Raw genomic sequence first — 21,264 nt, forward strand, 5'->3', positions numbered from 1 at the left:
TTCATACTTGTGCCGTCTCTCCCCAAAGCCCTTTCTCTTTCAGTTAGACAGCAGTCTGTGTTTCCTGCTCGTTCCTCTCGCCCATTGCCTATACCATATAAAATGTTTATTAAATATAAATTGGAAGTACAGATCCAGACCAACTCTGCCTTTTTGGAGGAAGAAATTTGCCTCCTTGAAGAGAAAGTGGTAGATTAGCTCTTCAAAACTATACTCCCAACTATTGGAGACAACCTTATTGCTTTCCAAGCATTAATTACTCGTGGGCTTTGCTAGAAGCTGTGATTCTCACACTCTGAACTCTTAAGAGTGGGAGTTCTAGATGCTTTTTGGTGGTCACAGTGGAAGAATCCAACTCTAGTAGTCTCAGATGTCTGCAGGGAGGTCTGCATTAGTAGGCAGAGAGACGATTTCCCAGCCCAGCTGGTGTTACAATGAGAGCATGGCTGCAGTGTGAGGCTAGGGAGTGCAAGCCGTGCATTTGTTACCTCATTCTCATTGATTTATGTCCTCAGAGCACTCAGTGCAGAGCAGTGCTTCTCAAGCCTGTGTGAATCACCTGGGGATCTCATTAAACTGCAGGTTCTGACTCAGTAGGTCTGAGTGGACCAGGGAATCTGCATTTCTAACAAGCTCTCAGGTGTTGCCGCTGGCATCTGGGGACCACACTTGGAGTACCGGCGATGTACAGGTGTCACTTACCTGTTGTGCGGAGGATATGGCCGTTCAGGACTGTGGAGGGGAAAGTTTATACATCTGAAAACTGTTTTATGAAGTTACTTTAAAATATCTCTTGAATAGAATTCAGGTTTTCCTTACCCTTTCCTTGAGCAGGAACAACCTAGAATATGCTATGCTGGCTATTAGTCTTGGATTCTTTAAAATGTATTATTGGGGCCCCTGGGCGGCTTAGTCACTTGGGGGTCCAACTCTTGATTTCTACTTCGGTCTTGATCTCCTGATCTTGAGATGGGTGGCCTCAGGGCCTGGGGCTCTGTGCTCAGTGGGGAGTCTGCTTCTGTCCTTCTTCCTCTCCGCCTGCCCATCCCCTCTGTTCTCACGCTCACCTGTGCAAGTACGTACAATCTCTCTCTCAAATAAATAGATAAATCTTTGGGGAAAAGGTGCTATTATGAATGAATTCAGCTGATTAAAAATAATTATCCTTTTGGTGTTATGAAAAGGTAAACATTTCTTTCTTGTACCAAGGGCAGCTGGATTGTTATCACTAAGGGGAATTTCAGATTTCTTAATTGAGAGTAAGCTGAGACAAACAAAGGGCTGTTTCGTAAGCTTTTGAATTTTTTTCTCTACTGATACCTGGCACAAGAGGATTCCTTTTATTTCAGGGATTTGATAAGCCACAGTGAGTCATTTACCTGGGAATTTAACATTTTGTAGATAACCCACTTTACTTTCTTACATTTTTATTTTTATTTATTTATTTATAGTTTATTTTTTCTTCCTTTCTTACATTTTTAAGATGAGAAACTGATTTTCCCTTCTCTTCCTCCTCCAAATCCTTGTTTCCTGATCTTGGAGAGCAACCTGAACTTAAAGGCGAAGGTGGGGCAAAAGGGAAGGAGAAAGCAATCAGTGTTTACTGAGTACTAGCTATTGATTTCCTGACACTCATTATATAAGTTATTCATGCATTCATTATTTAAGTTACATCATCTCCAGTAATGACTCTGTAGAAATATTATTCCTACTCTAGGTATTATTAAGTATTAATTATTAAATATTATTCCTTCACTCTAGGTGAAGATGCTGAGCCTCAAGAGATTAAGTAACTCATTTAAGATTTCACAGATAAAGATGAGGCTCGGATCTTTTTGACTTCAGCACCTCTGTCCTTTGCACTGAACTAGAGGTCATCCAACTATATATAGCCCCCTGTGAGGGGAGTAGGGAGGGTGAGGAGGTGTGAGGGTCTGTCATCTGGACCTGCTCTGGGATAGTCAGCACCCTCATTGAGAAGAAAGCACTCTTACCTTAAAACAAGATGAAATAAAACTTTCAAATATTGTTCCACATGAAGATTATCATTACTACTGCATATGATTTACTTAATAGATTTAGAATAGATCTTGATCTCAAACACAATTCTTTCAAGAAAATGAAGAGTGCATAGTTTAGCCATTTCACAAATTATTCCATCTAACAGGCTTAATTGCTATACCTACTAGAGACGATTTCAAGAAATATGGAGTAGTTGTTAAGAAAGGAGTGATTCAGCAATGCTTGCATATAGTAGAGGGTGCACCCTCTTTTTTGGGTGTTAATGTGTGTGTATGTCTTACCTATGTGTAGAAAACATACTGGAGGTGGCAACCAGTATCTTCAGAATATTGACATTCCATGGTAATTTTTTTCTTATTTGTGTTTTATCTCTTGTACAAACTTTTTCACTGAACATTTCTTATTCTTGTTATTAGATTTAAAAATTTATTATAAGACAGGTCTATAATACCATAATGTAGTTCTAAAGTTGAGATACATACATGCCTTTCATAGGAGTTCTTTTCAGTTTTGAAGAACATGCTCCCATGACCAGGATTGATATTATTTTTATCATTCAATTAATTTTAAAACCGAGTATAAAGATGTGACACGTTTTCAAAATGCTCTGGAAATACAACAAAAAATAGATATACATCACCAAAATCTACATTCTCAAACACATTACGATCAAAATTTCCACATCCAGACACATGTTACGATCACATCACCTTCTGTCCTTACTTGGTTTGCTGCTTGTGATCGTAAAAGCACCTCCAAGTAGCAGGCTCACCAAATTGCGTTTGTCTTGGTTTAATAGGTGTATTTGCCTGGAAATGAACAAAAGGGTAATGTAGACATTTTAAAGGTTGATATGTGGGGGCGCCTGGGTGGCTAAGTGGGTTAAAGCCTCTGCCTTCGGCTCAGGTCATGATCTCAGGGTCCTGGGATTGAGCCCCACATTGGGCTCTCTGCTCAGCAGGGAGCCTGCTTCCCCCTCTTTCCCTGCCTGCCTCTCTGCCTACTTGTTATCTCTATCTGTCAAATAAATAAATAAAATCTTTAAAGGTTGATTTGTTGGGTTTTAATAAATTATCCACATTTTAGTAAGTGGAGTCAGGTTTAATGATGGTGTTTGTGTATATAATTTTATTTTTTCAGCAATAAATGAACATGAAAAAGCATGTATTTTCCATTTAAAAAAAGGAAATGTGGACACTCAATCTATTCAACAAGTATATATTAGTTGCCTACTGTGTGCCAGGCACTGTGCTGTACGCACAACCTTTGAAAAATTTGTTATGATCTTTTAGAAATGTGAAAACTCTTTGTAGCTAGTTTTGGTTTAACTACAGTTGAAAAGAGAAAATGCGGAGTTTATTTTTTGTCCTGTGTTGCTGAACAACTACCGAGTAAACAAAACAGAAAACATAGTTTAGCTCCTAGTTACATTCTTTTCCAGTCTGTAAGTGGATGTGTCAACAGTGAGGTCATCCGAAATTTCCACCAACCACACCATTACCCCAAAAGCCTAGAAGTACAGGAGACATTTTGGTAACATTTAATCCTGCCCCATTGCTGTGATTTATCACTTTGACTCATTAATCTTCTGTGCACAGTTCTGTGGTGAGCTCCAGAGTAGCTCCAAACTCACCCACTGAGTTCAGGAAACATGAGGATCGAAAAGTATAAGGTGATGAATCTTATGTACAGGGAGTGGCACACCAGCGTACCTCAGAACCTGGAAATGAAGTGGAGAAACAGTTTACTAATCGAGGTTGAAATTTTCACAGGCTTTGTTTCAGGCTGGAGAATTGAAATGGGGGACAGATGAAGAAAAGTTTATCACCATCTTTGGCACACGAAGTGTTTCTCATTTGAGAAGGGGTGAGTGACAGGAATGTGCGTGGTACAGGTACTTTGGTTAATTTTGAAAATACAGGAGCCAGTATGCCAAAATATGTGCTTTATAACAGGCACTTAGCTGAGTGAGTCAGGTTTTATATTTCTTCCTATTGGTAATCTTGAAAAAATCTCACAATTCTCTTCACTGCTATTGCAGTTTTTACAGAATTAGAGATCCTTAGTTTCCCCCCTTTACTGTCAGGGTGATGAGGAAGCTGGGCCTCTAGATCATGACTCATAGTCACTAATCACTCAGCTATGGCTCACTTCAAGCATTTCTTTCTAAATAGTGGCACCCACGATCTCATCTTTGGGTTCTTGTGGTATTGGTGGGAATGAGTTCAAGTGACAGGAAACCCTATACTAATCGGGGCTTTAAAAACTGGCTTTCCTGTAGGAAGGATTCCTTGGCTGATTCAGGAGGACCTGAGTGGGCTCTTTCTGTTTTTCTGCGCCACTGACCTTGGTGTTTCGGGATTTTCTTTCTTGTGCTCTGTACCTCGTTGTCGCAGGATGGCTACCGTAACTCCAAATTTATCAACATTAACAGCAAGAAGAAAAGAAAGGGATAAACTAATCCTATCTGTTTATCACTATTACTAAGGAAAGATTTCTCAGAATCCTCTGCAGCAGATTTACCAGTGGGTCTCATTGGTTGTAACTAGTAAGTAGAGGCTAGGATCTCAGTGACCAAAGAACATTTATAATCCATTGTTTAGGGCCTGGTATATTGCTGCTCTGCCACAAAGTCAGGGTTCTGTCAGCAAGGACAGAGGGGAGATTTGTGTTCCATGGGACAAGACCTGGTTAGAGTAAGTACCTTCTTTCTGTACAGAATGATCCTTATATGACTCAGAAATTATTTTCCTTTTTTATAGTGTTTGATAAATACATGACTATATCAGGATTTCAGATTGAGGAAACCATTGACCGAGAGACTTCTGGAAATTTGGAACAACTACTCCTTGCGGTTGGTAGGTAGTTTTACAATGAATCTAATATTTATGTTGTTAAGAGCTCAAGTATTTTATTCAGTTGAAGCTGTATCTGAAAATAACCACTTCTTGCTTTATGAAGAGCTTATTATGATACTTGAGTGAAACACACTCCCACATTTCCAACTCAAAGTCTGTTCTAATGTTGGAAATATGTGATTATCTGGTTAGTTCATCTAATCCTATGGAAATACTAAAACAACTGTTTATAAAAATCATTTTGAAGCTGTATTAAAAACACATTATGAATCTGAAGTGTGGGCAGTATCTCAGGGGCTTGTAAATACTATTTCTGATACTGGCTAGAATTTTAGTATCCTTTTGAATACTGTCCTCACAGCTTTGAGGCAGACTGAGAAATTGGCATCTGAGGTAGAAAAAGTATCTTTTGTACGATGGAAGATACAATGATGGTGGTTTTCAGATTACTTTGGAAATTTATTTTAGTTAAATAGTTAGAATGATCTGGAAAAATTGGAAAACGGAGTTCATGCAGTTTATGGTAGTGTTGCATACTATCCAAATCCAGCGCGAATCTAGTCTGTGAGTTCCTAGGGACCCTAGTTTTCATATTGGTTTGGAGTGAACCTCTGTCTGCTGTTTCTTCGGAGTATTTGGCATTGAGCTCAAGTTTTTGTGCTGTCTTCTGGAGAATAAAGAGGTGCATGAACCGGCACTAATAGTAGCCTTTGATTTGACTTCCACAGTTAATGAATTTTAATAGGAAACTTTCAGACAGCCCCTTCCTTAGAATACACTTAAAATAATGGCATGTTTAGTTCCTGTTGAGTTTTGTTTAGGCACTGGAAGAGAGAGGGTAACTCCACCCCCCAATCATGGATTGTTATTTCTGTATATGAAGGAACGTTTCTATTGATAGTTTCTGAAGCTGAGCTGACTGAGATCTGAGCAGCCCTAACACAGAGTAGATACATTCATGTTTAGGGAAGATACTTTTTTTCGGTTACCAGTTTATCTGGGTGTCTCTGCTGAATTGGGTAAATCTTATGCTGCTCCATGCGAATCATGGATTATAAGAGTCCGGAGCGACTGCCTGGGGTAAGATTACGGAAAGATAGCCCAAGATTTGTCACAGATTAGATGGAGTGGATACTTTGTGCTATTTGCTTGAGTGTGTGGATCGAAAACTTCCAGGACGTTTGTATCATTTCCTGAAGGTGAGGAAGGTTGTGGTGTAACAGCCCAGGCTGCCGAACGGTGGTCGCAGAGAGGTGCTCAGAACAGAGGGGTGTTGAAAACCTCACATGCCCGTCCTACATGGCTCTCTCTGCAGAACTCGGTAACTTCAGGAAATTCCAGCCTGGTTTCTAAAGAAATACTTGGTGAATAAGGAGATCAGATCTGCCTGCAAATGAGCAGTTTTTTTTTTTTTTAGCTGAGGTTATTTTTTTGCTTGTAAATAAGTAGAGCAATAAGGAGGAAGCAAGATTTTATTTTTAATCACTAAATCTTTTCCTATCAGTACAGCGTCTGACCATCATATTATTTATTTTCTTAGTGAAATCTATTCGAAGTATACCTGCCTACCTTGCAGAAACCCTCTACTATGCCATGAAGGCAAGTATATACCTTGAATCTTCTAATTTATCTTTCTAGCTCTTTTTCCCTGTGTATTATTTGGATTTAAATGATAGCTTTGGGGTTTTTAAATTCTCCTTAAAACATGCAGTTCAGTTCTACCAAATTGTTCTACTTTATGGATTCATCCCAACTCAGGGGAGTTTGATGCTGTGTTTGACATTGGGAAACAATGTGCCTCCCTTTTCTTCTTTCTTACAGGGAGCGGGGACTGATGATCATACCCTCATCAGAGTCGTGGTGTCCAGGAGTGAGATTGATTTGTATAACATTAGGAAGGAGTTCAGGAAGAATTTCTCCACCTCTCTTTATTCCATGATTAAGGTAGTGGAACCTTTCTTTAAATTATGTTCAGAAATCCAGAGCACACCAGATAAATAGCATGTAAGACACAGATGGGAGAACCCACTTGTTATGTAAAGTTTCAAATTTTAGTGGTGTGATTAGAGCCAGGACTTACAAAGCTTGGTTTATGTTCCTAAAGTACAGATGATGGCTCCCAAGCGAAAGATTGGCTCTCAGTGAGCTTAGGAGCATTATTTAGAAGCGGTGACAGATGAATCATCAAACCCAGCCCCTGCCCCCAAAGATAATGTGTGTGTTCTTTCTCTCTTGTATCAGTTCCAGCTGTCTTTATTAGTTCCTCCTTCCTTTCACTTTGGTCTTTCTTTATTGTCTGTTATCACCTTGTCTCTGGTATTAGTTCATAGTTCAGGAAAGAACCAATGCAGTCCTATCAGAAATAAGTTAAGAGTTTAGGTATTACTATCATTTTTTGTCTTTTTTAAAAGCGAGGGAGATTGTGGCCTTTGTTTAAATATGGCTTAAGGCCTTTTTTTGGCTTTCTTTTCTTTCGTCCTTCCTTCCTTTTCCCTCCCTCTCTTTCTTTTAATAAAAGGGAAAATGGGCCCAATGCAAATCAGATCTCCGCTAAGCAAGCTTTGAACTTTGTGTGTGTGGTGTGGCTGGGTTGAAGGGCACTGGGGAGTTCTCGCATTCAGTCTTTACTTGAAACATTAATTTATCACACATATCTGTGTAAGACAAGCAGAGGTAAAGTATATCTTGCCCTCCGTCTTTAAAGCAAAAACACAGCAGCCACATAGTCCCAGGATTGTCTCCCTTGGCCAGATGTGTAGTATGTGATAGTAACTTACAGGTTTAGAAAACTTGATTTGAATGTCACTGTAAAAGCTTCCTTCTTCTCTGCGTTACCAGAGGGAAGAACATACTTCATTGTCTCAGAGCTGTGCTTTTAAGGGGTAAAATTAGAAAGCTAAACATGTGTTACGTTGGTAGGAGACTCCTTGTGTAACATTCCTGATGTGAAAGTCTTATCCACTTGGGAGAAAAGTCACACGAATAAAACTTGTTGCCAGACTCTTAGTTTTTTTTTTTTTTTTTTAAATTTTCTGCGGCTTCTGTGACTCATGGAAGCTAATGGAGTACATTTGGATTTCAGGGTGATACGTCTGGGGACTATAAGAAGGCCCTCCTGAGGCTCTGTGGAGGGGAGGACGACTGAGGGAGCAGCCGCGGGGGGTCCTGCGCGGTGGTGCCCGTCCCGCCGCCAGACCTTCCGTCGCATCTCCCTGCACTTCGTGTATGCCAGTGCCTGACGCATCGCCTTATTCATACTAGCATGCTAATGACCAAAACATACATGTCACAGAAGAAAAATAGTGGTGCTTCTTGCTGATGTTCAGTAAAGCTCTTTCTCTTCGTCTGTTGTAGTACTGAAGCGTACTTAATGTTACTAAAGTCTAAAGTCTGGGTCATTTAGATGTTCTTTTAAAAGATCTGACTGCTTTTAGCCTTTTTATAAAAACTTCATTTATATTAAATTGATAACTGTATTTCCTTAATCGGAACCTTAGCTTTAAAATGATGAGCTCTGGAAGTGTGATTAATCAAGTTTGCTACTAAACTAAACCTGAAATGTTAACAGTGGTTGCATTCAAAAGATTAATGAGAAATAAACATTTCCTTCCCGCTGAATCATGTGTGGGTGTGTGTTCAGAAAACGTTTTTTAAAATTATTTTTATTGGACTTTGATACAAGGTTACTTTTCGTTTCCTGTGATTTAGTTTCTCTGTGCTGTGCTCTCCATAAGTGCCACCAGCTGTCAGCGTCTAACACTGTTCCAGTATCATTGACCAGAGACCTTACGCTGCACTTCATGCCTACGACTTTCTCATTCCATCACCGGGGGTCTGTATCTCCCACTCCCCTTCACCTAGCTTGCCCATCTTCCCCACCCCACTCTCCTCTGGTAACCATGACCTTTGTTCTCAGTACTTATACATCTGATGCTGTTTTTGTTTGTTTGTTCGTTCATTTCTTTTTTAGGTTACACATGAGTGAAATCATTTGGTATTTGTCTTTCTCTGTGACTTACTTCACGAAGCATAATACCATTAATAATGATACCTTTTTTCAAGACAGTCTATTGACAGTGCTGTTAACCAACAACTGAATTTATAGTTGGCTTTTGGGTGATAAACTTGAAATACAGCTGTATTCCTCTGCAGTGTGGAATGAGGGAGATGTTAAAGGGGTCTCTGGTTTATTTGTAGCATATTTATTTGGGCATCAGTAAAGGCAATGCTTACAGTGCTAGGTGCTTAGTAGAAAAGCTATCTTAAAATAACCTAAAAATGAAAAAGAAATAAAACAACCTAAAAAGTCAGAGTGCTACTTTTCTCTTTCCTATTATCAACTTGTTTTTCCAGTTTCATCTGTTGCGTTCTTTGGGATAAAAAAGCAGGCAATAGCTGTTAGAAAGAAGCAGTTTCTCTTAATGTTTACATTTGGTTTTCTGCATTCAAACTGCTTTTTGAATTGGGGTCAGTTTCTTTTTTTCACTGACTCCCTTGGATATGCATATTTTTAAGAGCATGTGATTGCTATTAATAAGACATTTTTATAAATGGACTACTCCCTTAGAAAATTTTTAAATATAATGTTGTTCTTATCACAACCTTGGCTACTCATCAGAATGGAACCTTAAAAGTCATGTGTATGTGTACATGCGACTTTTTTGTTTGTTTGTTTGGAAAAGCTTTCTAGGTGATTCTGATGCAGAGTCAAGTAGAGAATTAATTGTGTATATATATTTTCCAGTTTTATTAGGATATAATTGACATATATCACTGTGTAAGTTTAAATTAGACTGCATAATTAATTGATTCTTACATATATCGCAAAATGATTACCATAGTATATTTAGTTAACACCCATCATCTCATAAAAACGAAAAAACTATTTTTTCCCTGGTAAGAACTCTTAGGCTCTGTCTCAAATACAAATACTACACTATACTATAGTGTGAGTTATAGTCATCAAGTTGTATATTACATTCCCTAGTACTTACTTACCTTAAAACTGGAAGCTTGTACCTTTTGACAACTTTCATCCAATTACCCCATTCTCCACCCCCCACCTCTGGTAACCACAAATCTGATCTCTTTTTTGTAACTTTGGTTTGTTGATGTTATTTTTTGGATTTCACATGTGAGATCATAGAGTATCTTTTCTTTGACTTATTTCACTTGGCATAATGTCCTCAAGTCTCACCCATGTTGTCACAAATGACAAGATTTCCTTCCTTTTTATGGCTAAGTAATATTCTGTTTTATGTCCCATTTTCTTTATCCATTCATCCACTGGTGGACGATTAGGTTGCTCTCATGTCTCGGCTATTTGTAAATAATGCTATGGTGAACATGGGCTGTCTCTCAAACCTTTGTGATTGTCCAAGCAGCCAACTTTCATTCCTAGTGGCTCCCAGGAGTTGAAGATGCACCAAGACCCATTAGTTGCCTAAAGTGGGAGATCTCAGCCTCAGCCTAGATTCAGGCTGATTGGGATCCAGAGTCTCAGCAGCTTTTAAGGTATGCAAAAATACCTTTGTCAGGGGAAGACGGAGAGATGGACATTTCTGCTTGCCTCTTTGCTGTCTTTGCACTGAGTCCTAGGGCGATGGCCAGTTAAGGACTATTTCTTAGTTTGGTACTGTCCCATTAAACTGGTGAACAAAGCCCTTCTGGCCTCCAGACGCAGGCTATCAAGGAATTTGTTCTCTGGCAGCCACCATAAAAGCAAGTACGCCAGACGTCTACACAAACTCCTTTCTTGGAGAGACACTGGAGTGTTAACTTCTAGTGGGGCAGAGGGAGGGAATGAAGATGGCACCAGCCAGCCTTCCTGATTGGTAGGAGAGAATTGTAGTCAGCCTCTTGGGTCTATTTGAGATCAGAAGCTACCCCATGGGCCTTGGATATAAAGATAAGCTAATAGGCCTCTTTCACAGAATGATAGCCCACGGTGTTTCACTGCTAGCTCTGTGCTATGCCCTGAGGCGGGTAGCTGGTTGAAACTATTTCTCCATTCATAACAGCCGTTCAGGCCCTGTCAGCCCAAGCCAAGAGGGCCACCAGACTAGGTGATCAAAAGGTATTCCTTGGGGGGCCGCTGTAACAATCAGATGGGTGCACAAGCTTCTAACCAGGAGCACCAGGGAACCAGAACAAGACACAGGGAGGTGCAAAGAGTGTCCATTGGCCTCTGTCTCCCAGAGAGCATCTGGGTAGGCCCTGGGGGTGCTAAACCAGAAACCCACCCCTTAGGCTGAAGCTCTGGAGAAGCAAATAGGCCTCTTTCACAAAAAGACTTGAGGGTGGGCTTCAGCCCACTGTCCCTATGCTTGGGCGTGGTAGCCCAAGCATAGGGATGGTGATTCACCAGCTCTTCCTTTGTTACACACCCCAGCGACCCACCACTGCAAGCCCTGCTGGTCTCCAGAGCCAGGTGGTCAAAGGGTGTCTTCTGGGTGGCAGCTGTGAATATGGCACTAGCCTATGCGCAAGTCCCCTCTGGTGGGGCACAGGAGATCCTGAGCGGGATGGGGGTGGGGTGGGTGATGGGGGAGGCTGAGGGGGGTTAGGGGGTGTTAATGAGAAGACAGTGCCAGTCCTCTGAGGTCTCCGGAGAGGATTTTTAAAAAATATTTTATGTAAACTCAATTAACATATAATGTTCTATTTGTTTCAGGGGTACAGGTCCGTGATTCTTCAGTCTTCTGTAATACCTAGTGCTTTGGAGAGGATTATAGTCAGCCCTTAGGATGGGTGTTTAGTTACAAGCCTGCCTCCTCAGGCTGCAGCTGTGACAATATACTAATAGGTCTCTTTCACAGAGGAGCCTCCCGGGCCTGTTGCCTCTCTACTGCCCCCCGGAGGTGGGATGGTGGAACCCAGTTAAGAACTCTGTTGCTTGCAGTCCTTGGGGACCAGACATAGAAGCCCTGCTAGCTGCCAGAGCCAGGTGATGTCGCCGTGTGCCCTGGGTGGCAGACGCGCACATCGAGACTTACCGAGGGTGGACGCGTGCCTTTCTGGGAGTTACAGGGGTCCTGGACCGAGGCACCAGAAGAGCACAAAAGCGGTACCTGCAGGCCTACATTTTTGGAGATGATTGCCTTGGTGTGTGTTAAATTAGATGCTTGCCCCTCCATGCTGATGCTTTAAGATAAGCAAATTGGCCTGTTGCACGGAAAGTCTGGGTGATTTTCTGTTGGCCGCCTCTGCGCCCGGTCCCGGAGTGGGTGAGTTCGCAGGAGCCTTTAAAAACTGCATCTCAGGAGGCGCCTGGGTGGCTCAGTGGGTTAAAGCCTCTGCCTTCAGCTCAGGTCATGGTCCCAGGGTCCTGGGATCAAGCCCCACATCGGGCGCTCTGCTCAGCGGGAAGCCTGCTTCCTCCTCTCTCTGCCTGCCTCTCTGCCTACTTGGATCTCTGTCAGTCAAATGAGTGAATAAAATCTTAAAAAAGAAAAGAAAAGAACCGTGTGTCTCAGTTCCCGAGAGCCTTGTAGCCTGTGGTTGCGAGCCCTGTTGGCTTGCACAGCTAGGTGTTTTAGGGGCTCATGTCTCAGGTGCAGGGCTTAAAAGTTGAAATGCCAGATGTGGGGTCCAAACCCTTTGTTTCCTGGGGAGAAGCTCAGGGTGGTGTGTTCCCTTTCAGATATGGGTTGTAGCATTAGGGGTGTGGTTTATGGTAAAACTGTGCAGGCCTCTCCTACCCATTCCCAAGGGTTTTTTTTTTTTTTTTCTTGTTTGCCCAATGTGTAGCTGTCACTCAGCTAGTTTTTTTGTGTGTTGTTTTTGTTTTAGACAAAGAGAGCACTAGTGGGAGGCAGGACAGAGGGAGAGGGAGAGAGGAAAGAGAATCTTGAGTAGACTCCACGCTGAGCTGAGTCTGACTGGAGCTCAGTCTCCTGACCCTGAGATCATGACCTGACCCGAAATCAAGACTCCCATGCCCAATTGACTGAGTCCTCCAGGTGCCCATTGTTTTTGTTTTTGTTTTTTGGTTTTGGTTTTGGTTTTTTGAGGAAATTATTCCATATATAGTTGATTTGCTGTGTCTGTGGAAGGAGATGAGTTTTCTTTTTTCTATCGATAAAGTGAATTATATCAATTGATTTTCCAATGTTAATCTATCTTGCATTCTCAGGATAAATTCCACTTTGCTGTGATGTATTATCATTTAAAAATATTGCCAGATTTGTTTTGTTACTATATTTTTGAGAACTTTTTCTGTGTTGATGGGTCATACTGGCTTGTAGTTTCTTTTCTTGAAATATTTTTGTCTAGTTTTGGTATTAGAGTAATGCTAGACTCATAAAATAAGTGGAGAGTGTTTCTTCCTATTCTGTCTTGTGTGAAAATTTTTCTTATATGTTCGGTAGATTTTCCAGTGAAGCCATTTGGGCCTGGAATTTTTTTTTGGAAGGTTTTAAACTGAAAAATCAAATGCATATGTATTTTTTTCTTTTTAAAGATTTTATTTATTTATTTGACAGACACAAGTTGGCAGAGAGAGGAGGAAGCAGGTTCCCTGCCGAGCAGAGAGCCTGATGAGGGGCTCGATCCCAGGACCCTGAGATCATGACCTGCGCTGAAGGCAGAGGCTTTAACCCACTGAGCCACCCAGGTGCCCCACATAGGTATTTTTTAATTAAAATGAAATGTTTCCTAAAATATATATCTCAAAATTAATCATTGCAGGGCACCTGGGTGGCTCAGTGGGTTAAGCCGCTGCCTTCGGCTCAGGTCATGATCTCGGGGTCCTGGGATCGAGTCCCACGTGTCGGGCTCTCTGCTCAGCAGGGAGCCTGCTTCCTCCTCTCTCTCTCTCTCTGCCTGCCTCTATGCCTGCTTGTGATCTCTCTGTGTCAAGTGAATAAATGAAATCTTTGAAAAAAAATTAATCATTGCATATCATTTGGCGTTGGCAGAATAGTTGAGAAATAAGATGCCTTAAAATGTTCTGCACTCTATTTCCAGCTGTTAAAGACAATTTTGATCATGTTAGTGTTTTTTAAAAAATTTAAATTCAAGTAATATATTACTTGTTTCAGGGGTATACAGATCTGTGATTCGTCAGTCTTATACCCAGTGCTCATTACAACATGTACCCTCTCCAATGTCCATCACGCCGTTACCCCATTCCCCTCCCCCCAGAAACCCTCAGGTTGTTTCCTATGATTAAGATTCTCTTATGGTTTATCTCCCTCTCTGATTTCATATAATTTTTAATATATAATGTTTCATATAATTTTTATATATAGACATCAAATATGTATCTATATAGATCACAAACTTAGTGGCTTTAAATAATAACACAAATTATCCTATAGTGCTGGAGGTCAGAAGTCTAAAACAAGTCTTATCTGTTTAGAGTAAAGGGCTGTAGGGGAGAACCCCATTTCCTTGTCTATTTCAGCTTCTAGAGGGCCCCTGCCTTCCTTAGCTCTTGGGTCTTTCCTCCATCTTCAAAGCCAGCAATTGACTCACTTTAATTTCTGCTTTCTGTCCTCACATCTCTTTCTCTTACTCTGACTCTTGCCCGTTTTAAAGGACACTTGTCAATTATATTGGGCCCACCCGGATAATCAGGGATAATCTTCCCATCTCAGGATCACATCTACAAATTCCCTTTTGTCACAGAGGCCACAGATTCTGAGGATTAAGACAAGGACAATGTATTTTTTGGGTGGGGGACATTTTACAGATGGTTTCAGGAAGTGATTTGTACTATACTATACACAGCACTGCCTCTGATAGTACGCCTCAGTTATATCTGAGGGCATAAATGGGGAAAAGCATTGCTTTACTTGATTTTTTTGACTTGTATTTAATTTCAATCATCGAAACCCCCCAGGGACAAGTTTTTCCTTCCTCATATGCCTGTGTGTGTGTTTGTGTGTTTCACATAAGAAGTTTAAAAATTAATTTGTCGGGAAGCCTGGGTAGCTCAGTGGGTTACTGGGGTGGTGATCTGGTATCGTGGGGGTTGAGTCCCGCGTAGGGCTCCGTGCTCAGCAGGGAGCCTGCTTTTCCCTCTGTGCCTCCCCCTGCTCATGCTCGCTCGCACGCACTCTCTCTCTCTCTGACAAATAAATAGATAAATTAAAAAACTATATTTTTAAGAACCAATTTGTCAGTTTGTGTGTGCCCAGTCTCTTTTGCCAAGCCTGCTGCAGTCTATCTTATGCCCAGTGGGTGGTGCTGTTGGCATAAACTTACTTTCATCACGTTCAAACCGCTTCTATTTCTTAAAAGTAAAAGTTAAAAATTTTCAGCATCAGATGACATTCCTATAAAATCATCCTCACTGTAACACACAGGCAAAAAGTCAATCAAAATTTTAATCACTTCTCTGTCATTTGGTTTAGAATCATCCTGTTTTCCTGGGTTTAGGGCTCCCCCCACCCCAAGCACTGGTTTGTCCTTTGTCCCAAGATCTTTTTTTTTTTTTTTTTCCTAATGTTCAGCTAACCAGCATATAGTACATCATAAGTTTTTGATGTAGTGTTCAACGATTCATTAATTGCATATAGCACCCAATGCTTATCCCAACATGTGCCCTCCTGAATACCCATCACCCAGTTGCCCCAAGGTATTTTGAAGTCTAATTCCTAACTTTTTTCCAGGTAGTTCCACCCATATTCTTGTGTTATATATAAAAACTACTATCTCCTTCTTTATTCAAGTTTTTCTATTGGTTTCCAGGTTTAATAGATGACTATGTAAGGCCATTTACTCTATTCCATCATCTCTTCTACCTCCTCTCTGCATACTTACATTGGTTTTTTTTTTTTTTTTAAAGATTTTTATTTATTTATTTGACAGACAGAGATCACAAATAGGCAGAGAGGCAGGCAGAGAGAGAGGAGGAAGCAGGCTTCCCACTGAGCAGAGAGCCTGATGCGGGGCTCGATCCCAGGACCCTGGATCACGACCTGAGCTGAAGGCCACCCAGTGGCCAGTGAGCCACCCAGGCGCCCCTTACATTACTTTTTGATGTCTTTTGTATTTATCTGTGTAACTTTAAGCAATATGTTTACATTTTTATTTCTTGTTCCAACGATCTCAGAAAGAATATTTAGACTCCTCATTTTGAAAAGCTAGAGTGCAGAGACTCGATATTTCTTCTCTCTTCTCTCCTTTCCATCTTCCAATTCTGTCACCTGTAATTTTGCTTTTCAAATTGTTAGCACTGATTGTTTACATTCTGTTCTATAATCCCAATTAAGTCACTGTATTTGTCAGTCTATTGATTCTACAATTTGGAAATTGAGAAGTTCGGATTATCAACCTATAACTAACCTACCTGCATTCCATGATTTCATTTCCTTTCGTTTGTACTAGTATTTCCTGCCCGTATGATAGCAGCCTTTATTGCTTCTTACATGTTTGTAACAACACAAGCATTCCGTGAAGTCTGTGACATCTTCCCCGCATTTCTCCTCCTGAGTTTTCTCTCCTGAGGCTCCATCCTTTGATTTGACTCTTTTCTTTCTAGGTCTAATGCCTGTCTGCCTGTCTGCCTTCCTTCCTTCCTTCCCTCCTTCCCTCCCTCCCTCTTGCCCCCCTTCTTCCTCCATCCCTCCCTCCCTTAGTCCTTCCTTTCCTTCCCTCCTTCCTTCCTTTCTTCCTTTCTGGCTAACGGTAGAGGTAGAAGTTGGTGAGAGAGATTCTGAGCTCCAGGGTATAGTTTTATATGAGCCTTGTTTCATATGCAGATTTTCAATTACTTCTTCTGTTTTAGGTCCTGCATGTCACCCTACGTCCATGCTACCTGATATATGTGTCACACGCTTTTCTGGGACGCCACAGACATGACTGCCTTTCTCTACACTTGCAGCCTCTTGGCTGTGTATTTTCAGTTAGGGCTTCATCGCCTTCCAGCACTCTTCCTTCAGCTTTCCATTTCCTAGAAATCTGAGGACGTTTCTCTTGTGCTTATGGGTTCCCTGTCATTCTCTTTATTGTGAGATTTTTAATGCCTTGATTTTCACTTTAATAGTGTCCAGGACTCATAACTGCTCAGACTGCCGTCTTGAACTAGATGATGTAAAATGACTTCTCGAGTGCCCATGCTGTTCAAGGTGTGTTTATAGTGTCTTCTTCCAGTCCTGCCTCATCCCTCATGCCCTTGTCATCAGTTTTTCCCCTTGTGCGACTGCTGTGCCTCTTACCAGAAGCCCCAGTCCTATTCCTATTACCAAGCCAGTACATAGTTGACCCTTGAACAACATGGATGTGAACTGCATGGGCCCACTTACATGTGCATTTTTTTCTAGGAATACAGTACAGTACTGCTTATGTATTTTCTTTTGCTTATGATTTTTTAAATAAGAAAATTCCTTAACATTTTCTTTTCTCTAGCTTACTTTATTATAAGAATACAATCTATAATTCATGAAACATACAGAAATATGTTTAATTGACTGTTATGAGTAAGTCTTCTGGTCAACAGTAGGCTATCAGTAGTTAAGTTTTGGGGGAGTCAAAAGTTAATATGTAGATTTTGACTGCACAGGGGTCAGCACTGTGAGCCCCCCACATTGTTCAAGGGTCAACTATAGTATTTAAACTGCCTTTGCACCTCCCTCACTGACGATGATCTTAGTTGCCCTGATAGACTATGAACAGGAGTCCTAGTTCTGATCTCTGGGTCCCATATTTGTCCTGAAGACATGACTTGTCCTGGGACTCAGGAGAAGTCATGCCCCAGACTCCTGCAACTTCACTTCGGTTTCCTTTCTGTTTCTAGCAACTTGGTCTTGTGTTGGCCTCTTCTCTTTGCCCATTGGTAGTCTCGTGAGTCAACCAGAGCACAGCACACCTCCCAGATAATCATGCCTAGCACGCTGCAATCACCATCTCTCAGAATCCCTGTTACTGTGGACCATCTGTGTCACTGGAAACTTGTGACAACTTCTCCCGGAAACTTAGCTGCAAGTTGCTGTCCATGTGTCCCCTGATGGGGCCACCTCTTTGAACACTTCCTTGTCCTCCTGGTTGCCCTTCCTATTGTTCATTCAGTCAGCCTCCAACTGTGCACTGACCATTTTCTGTCATTAGGCACCATCTTCTCCATTTGTTGCTTGCTTGGGCTGCCACAAAAAAAACCAGAGATACTTTGTACTTTCATCTATTCACATTTCTTGTATGTGATCAGCTTTTTTTGTACTTGACTAGGCTCTAGAGCAAAGTTTGCATCACAACCCTTGAAGAAGATTAAAGGGTGGTAGGAAGAGAAGGAGTGAGGGAGGGAATGAAGAAGGGAGGGAGAGTGAGAGAGAGAACAAGTGAGAGTGCAAGCGTGCATGAGAACATGAGCACATATTTAATGTTGGCAAGGAGGAGGTGAAACTCCTACCTTGATTAATACCACCCTTCTGGAGAGAATTTTGACTTTAAAATATTTATACTATTTGATACAGTATTTCTATTTTGGGGAAATGACCTAAGGAAGTGCTTTGAAATACAGATAAAAATTCTTATGTGTAAAATGTTAACCACAATATTACTTGTAGTGACAAATAATTGGAAACAATCTAAGTGAGAACCCCAGAGGGATGGTTAAATAAGTTATAGTATGTACATATAATGAAATGTGATATAGCAATTAGATATAATATTTCTAAATAACTTCTAGTAATAAGAGAAAATACACTATAATTTAAATGATGAAAGTAGAATATACATTTCTAGACTTAGTATAATTCTACCATAGAAAGAAAATACTCAAGAACTATACTGGATATAACCAATATGTCTATCTAGAGTAGAATGGATAAATTAAATTTTTCTGTGTCATGCAGTGGATTATTATACAGCAATGAAAATAAACAAACTCCAGCTACATTCAAGAATGTGGATTAATCTGGCATACATATTGTTGAATGAAAAAATCAAATTAAAAATATGATTTAATTTATATAAAGCTCAAAAGCAGACAAAATTAAAATCAAATTTTTGGGGATATATACTTGGGTGATAAAATTATAATGAAAAGCAACAGAAATAATCACAGAAGTTAAGTTGGTTGTTACTTACAAGGGAGGAAGGGGGTTATAACTGGGCAAAGGTGTTTGGGAGATTCTGAAGTGATGGTAATTTTTTATTCCTTGACCAGGATGATGGTTACTAGATGTTTGTTTTGTAGTTATTTCTCAAAAATCTACATTTTGCCCTTCTACACAGGTATTATATTTCACAATAAAAATATTAGGAGTATTGGAAATAAACTACTCATAAAAGTATTATTTCTTAAAGGTATAATGATAGTTGTTTTTTGTCTTTGTATTTTACTCTATTTTCCAAATTTCCCAAAATGTACACACCTTCCTTTTATCATCAAAGACCCTATCGTCTAAGACCAATGAGAAAATCATTGTTGAAATTACCTCCTTGCAGGTGAAAAAACTAGTAAAAATTTTTAAAAGAGGTCTAAGAGCTCCAGTGGGATTTTAGAAAACACTGAAGGAAGGAAATGCCAGGAAAAGATGGGTATCCTGCCAGTCAAACATGTGTGGGGACAGAGCAAGAGTATTTAGGGCATTAATATAGAGCTGACCTCATTTCGGGCTGGTGAGACTGGAAACATGCAGAACACACAGTCTATGGATTTATGGTCTTTCATTGCAAGTAGCAGAAATGAACTCAGATTGCCTTAGATATTGCTTAGTTTGATTTAACACGAAAGTAAGACAGAATCCAGCTACTTCTGGCTTAAGCAATATGGACATTCATTATCTCAAGTAACAAGAAGTCTAGAGGTTCTGGAGTTGGCTAATTATTCTTCCCTTGTATATTGCCATTACTATGATTCCATTCCAACAACTGTCTTTGTCTTTTTTTTTTTTTTTTTGAGAGATAGAGGGATACACACAGAAAGAGTGAGAGTGTGTGCGCCAGCAGGGGGGAGGTACAGTGGGAGAGGGAGAGAGAGTCCCAAGCAGGTTCCACACTCAGCACAGAGCTTACCACAAAGCTTGATCCCACGACCCAGAGGTCATGACCTGAGCCAAAATTAAGAGTCCGGTGTTAAACAGGCTGAGTCAACCAAGTGCTCCATGTCTCTTTGTCTTTAAGTCCAAATTTTCAAATATTTGAGTGGCCCAGCTTGTGTTGGTTGATCACTCCAGCATGTGTATAAATAGCTGGGTAGTAGAGCTACAAGGAACGGGCACCCACCTCCATAGGTAGCCAGCCAAGAGGTGTCTAGTATGTTAACATTTCGTATCCGGTGAAGAGGAAGGTGAGAAGGGATATCCATTCCATGTTTTAATAAGCATCTTAAAAAATTAAAAAAAAATTTTTTCAGTATTCCTGTATTTTGGTAACTTCTTCTCTCATACCAAGTGATGTTAAGGAACTATATATTTTGTGACCACACTTAATCCTTCCTCCAGGCTGTGAGCTTGGCTCAGGATGGAGTCCAGACATGACTTTCAAGCAATGTTAGTCAACCATCTTTTAAAATTTTAATATGGATTCTGGGAGAAAGAGGTTACTTAGCTTTTCTCTGAATTTGTATGTTGATATTACCATTTAAACCAGGATCTGCTGGTGGCTATCATTACCAGTGAATGGAAGAAAGCATGCTGAGAATGAAGCCAAAGCAAGAAGGAGCAGAGCAGGAAGATGGAGAAGATCATGTCCTGATGAAGTGTTCCATCAGCAATTCAATCCATCCCTGCCTAAAGCTACATCACCCTCTGCTTAAGCTAGTTTCTTTTATAGTAACCATGAGTGCCAATCAACATACGTCTTTCATTCTGTGTCAATGCAAAAGAAAATGGAGAAAGTATGAAGTGTGTGATGCCAGAAATATGCATGAAAGTTCCAATAAGAAAGCAGTTTGTTGGGGTGCCTGGGTGGCTCAGTGGGTTAAGCCTCTGCCTTTGGCTCAGGTCATGATCTCAGGTTCCTGGGATAGAGCCCCATGTTGGGCTTTCTGCTCTGCAGGGAGCCTGCTTCCCCCTCTCTCTCTGCCTGCCTCTCTGCCTGCTTGTGCACTCTCTCTGTCAAATAAATAAATCAAATATTTTTAAAAAAAGCAGTTTGTTTTCCCTAGTGCTAGCTCTATTAAGGAAATAGCATCATATAATATTTAGCTAATGCAAATCTAACCAAGAGAAAGAGAAATATTGGGTGGAAGGGCTTTGGATGATTCCACATAACAATACCCATAAGACTTCTTTACCAGTAATGGGAAAGGATGGGGAGATCCATTCCTTTGTGCTCTTGTAGCCTGGGAACCTCACCACAATGAATCTGATTCCAATGTTCAATAATACATACTTTTCATAAAACATGGTTCCACATGAAGAAGAGAGAACCTTACCAAAACATGATATGAGGTTTTCTAAAATATACTGAGCTGAATAAACAAGTGTTGGATAAA

The 21,264-nt window shown here is 40.6% G+C and overlaps 1 protein-coding gene across 1 annotated transcript in view; it reads left to right on the forward strand.

The window, feature by feature from the left end:
* Positions 1–8,498, forward strand: part of ANXA5 (annexin A5) — a 29,977-nt gene extending 21,479 nt beyond the window's left edge. Inside the window, exons 9-13 of the mRNA XM_044224084.1 lie at positions 3,795–3,888; positions 4,785–4,880; positions 6,421–6,479; positions 6,702–6,824; positions 7,963–8,498. Of these exons, the coding sequence (XP_044080019.1) occupies positions 3,795–3,888; positions 4,785–4,880; positions 6,421–6,479; positions 6,702–6,824; positions 7,963–8,025 (435 nt within the window). The 3' untranslated portion in view covers positions 8,026–8,498. The remainder of the gene's footprint in view (positions 1–3,794; positions 3,889–4,784; positions 4,881–6,420; positions 6,480–6,701; positions 6,825–7,962) is intronic.
* The last annotated feature ends 12,766 nt before the right edge of the window (positions 8,499–21,264 follow it).

Source organism: Neovison vison, chromosome 11 (assembly GCF_020171115.1).
Source record: "Neovison vison isolate M4711 chromosome 11, ASM_NN_V1, whole genome shotgun sequence".
In the NCBI taxonomy this organism is placed as follows: domain Eukaryota; kingdom Metazoa; phylum Chordata; class Mammalia; order Carnivora; family Mustelidae; genus Neogale; species Neogale vison.